The 1,159-nt window shown below is 41.6% G+C and overlaps 1 protein-coding gene across 1 annotated transcript in view; it reads right to left on the reverse strand.

The window, feature by feature from the left end:
• The window catches only part of LOC101848582 (mediator of RNA polymerase II transcription subunit 12-like protein), a gene marked incomplete in the record, with an annotated part of 78,486 nt that overhangs the window by 10,474 nt on the left and 66,853 nt on the right, over positions 1-1,159 (reverse strand). The window contains 1 exon segment of the mRNA XM_013081641.2: positions 54-215. Coding sequence (XP_012937095.1) covers positions 54-215 — 162 coding nt within the window.

Genomic DNA, 1,159 nt, shown 5'->3' on the forward strand with positions numbered 1-1,159 from the left:
AAAAAAAACCAACAAACAATACAAAACAAAACAACAAAAGCAAACCAACTGACCGCCTTCTTCCCCGTGGCGTCCAGCCCCGGCACCCTGTTGCCCTTGTTGTCCAGCACGGCCCCGTACGGCTCCACCGTGATCACCTCGATGGGCTGCTTGGGCAGCGGCAGCAGCTGGCGGATCTGGTCCGTGGCTGCGCTGTTCTTGTCCCCGAGCTCTCGCTGACGGAAGACAAGTGAGATAAGATAATAATAATAATGAATAATAAATGACATTTGTTTTAGTTTTTACTTTTAGTAAGAGTTTTACAGCACTTGCAACACAATAAGATCCTATAAGTGCCGAAGATTAGAGGTGTTACAAGAGAGTAACAAACATAAAAAAGAAGGAGGGAAGATAGAGACGATAGAATTTTTATAGGAAAGAAGGAGCAAACCACACCAGAGCACCCGCCAACCACCCACAATGCCATTTGTGTCATGACGCAGTGGAAACAGGTGCCCGTCAATTTTTTGGCTTATTGACAAGTTATTGGTATCACCTTAAAGCTTGTTCATTCGCCTAGCTTTCAAGGAAAACAAAACGCATATATCTTGGGTACAAGTCGAGATATTTGCGATTGAAAGAGGTGAGGTCTCCTGGTTTCAGAGGTAAAATTAGCAAGAAAATGACCGCGAAAGTTCAGTTATTTCCATAGCCTGAGAGCCCGTGGAAACAGAAAATTTACATCTTTTATAGATTTAATCAACATTTCCCCAGTAAAATCCACACTGAAATGTGTTTTTAACGGTCATAAAAGGTGTTAAGTCGAAAAACAAAAATTCAATAAAAATTCTCAAACCTGAGGAAAAACGCCAGTTTCTTCACTTTCATTATTTTGACGAGCGCCTGATTTCACCACGCTGCCTCACATTTATATAGCGCTCAGCCTCGATTAAAGTACACAGACTCTCAGCGCTTTACAATACAATACAGTGTACAACAGTAACATCAAACGTTGTGTTCTGACTAAAAGAAAATCATTCCAAATCATTCCAAATGATCTAAGATAGCTTTGTCATGCAGGGGCGGTGGTGAATTCCCCTTCCGTTTCTTGCCCATAGCTTCTTGATCAAGTTCCCTCCCCTTTCTAATTCCTTCTCCTTTTTTAAACCTAATAGAATAC

The sequence above is a fragment of the Aplysia californica genome, unplaced genomic scaffold (assembly GCF_000002075.1).
Source record: "Aplysia californica isolate F4 #8 unplaced genomic scaffold, AplCal3.0 scaffold00139, whole genome shotgun sequence".
Classification (NCBI taxonomy): domain Eukaryota; kingdom Metazoa; phylum Mollusca; class Gastropoda; order Aplysiida; family Aplysiidae; genus Aplysia; species Aplysia californica.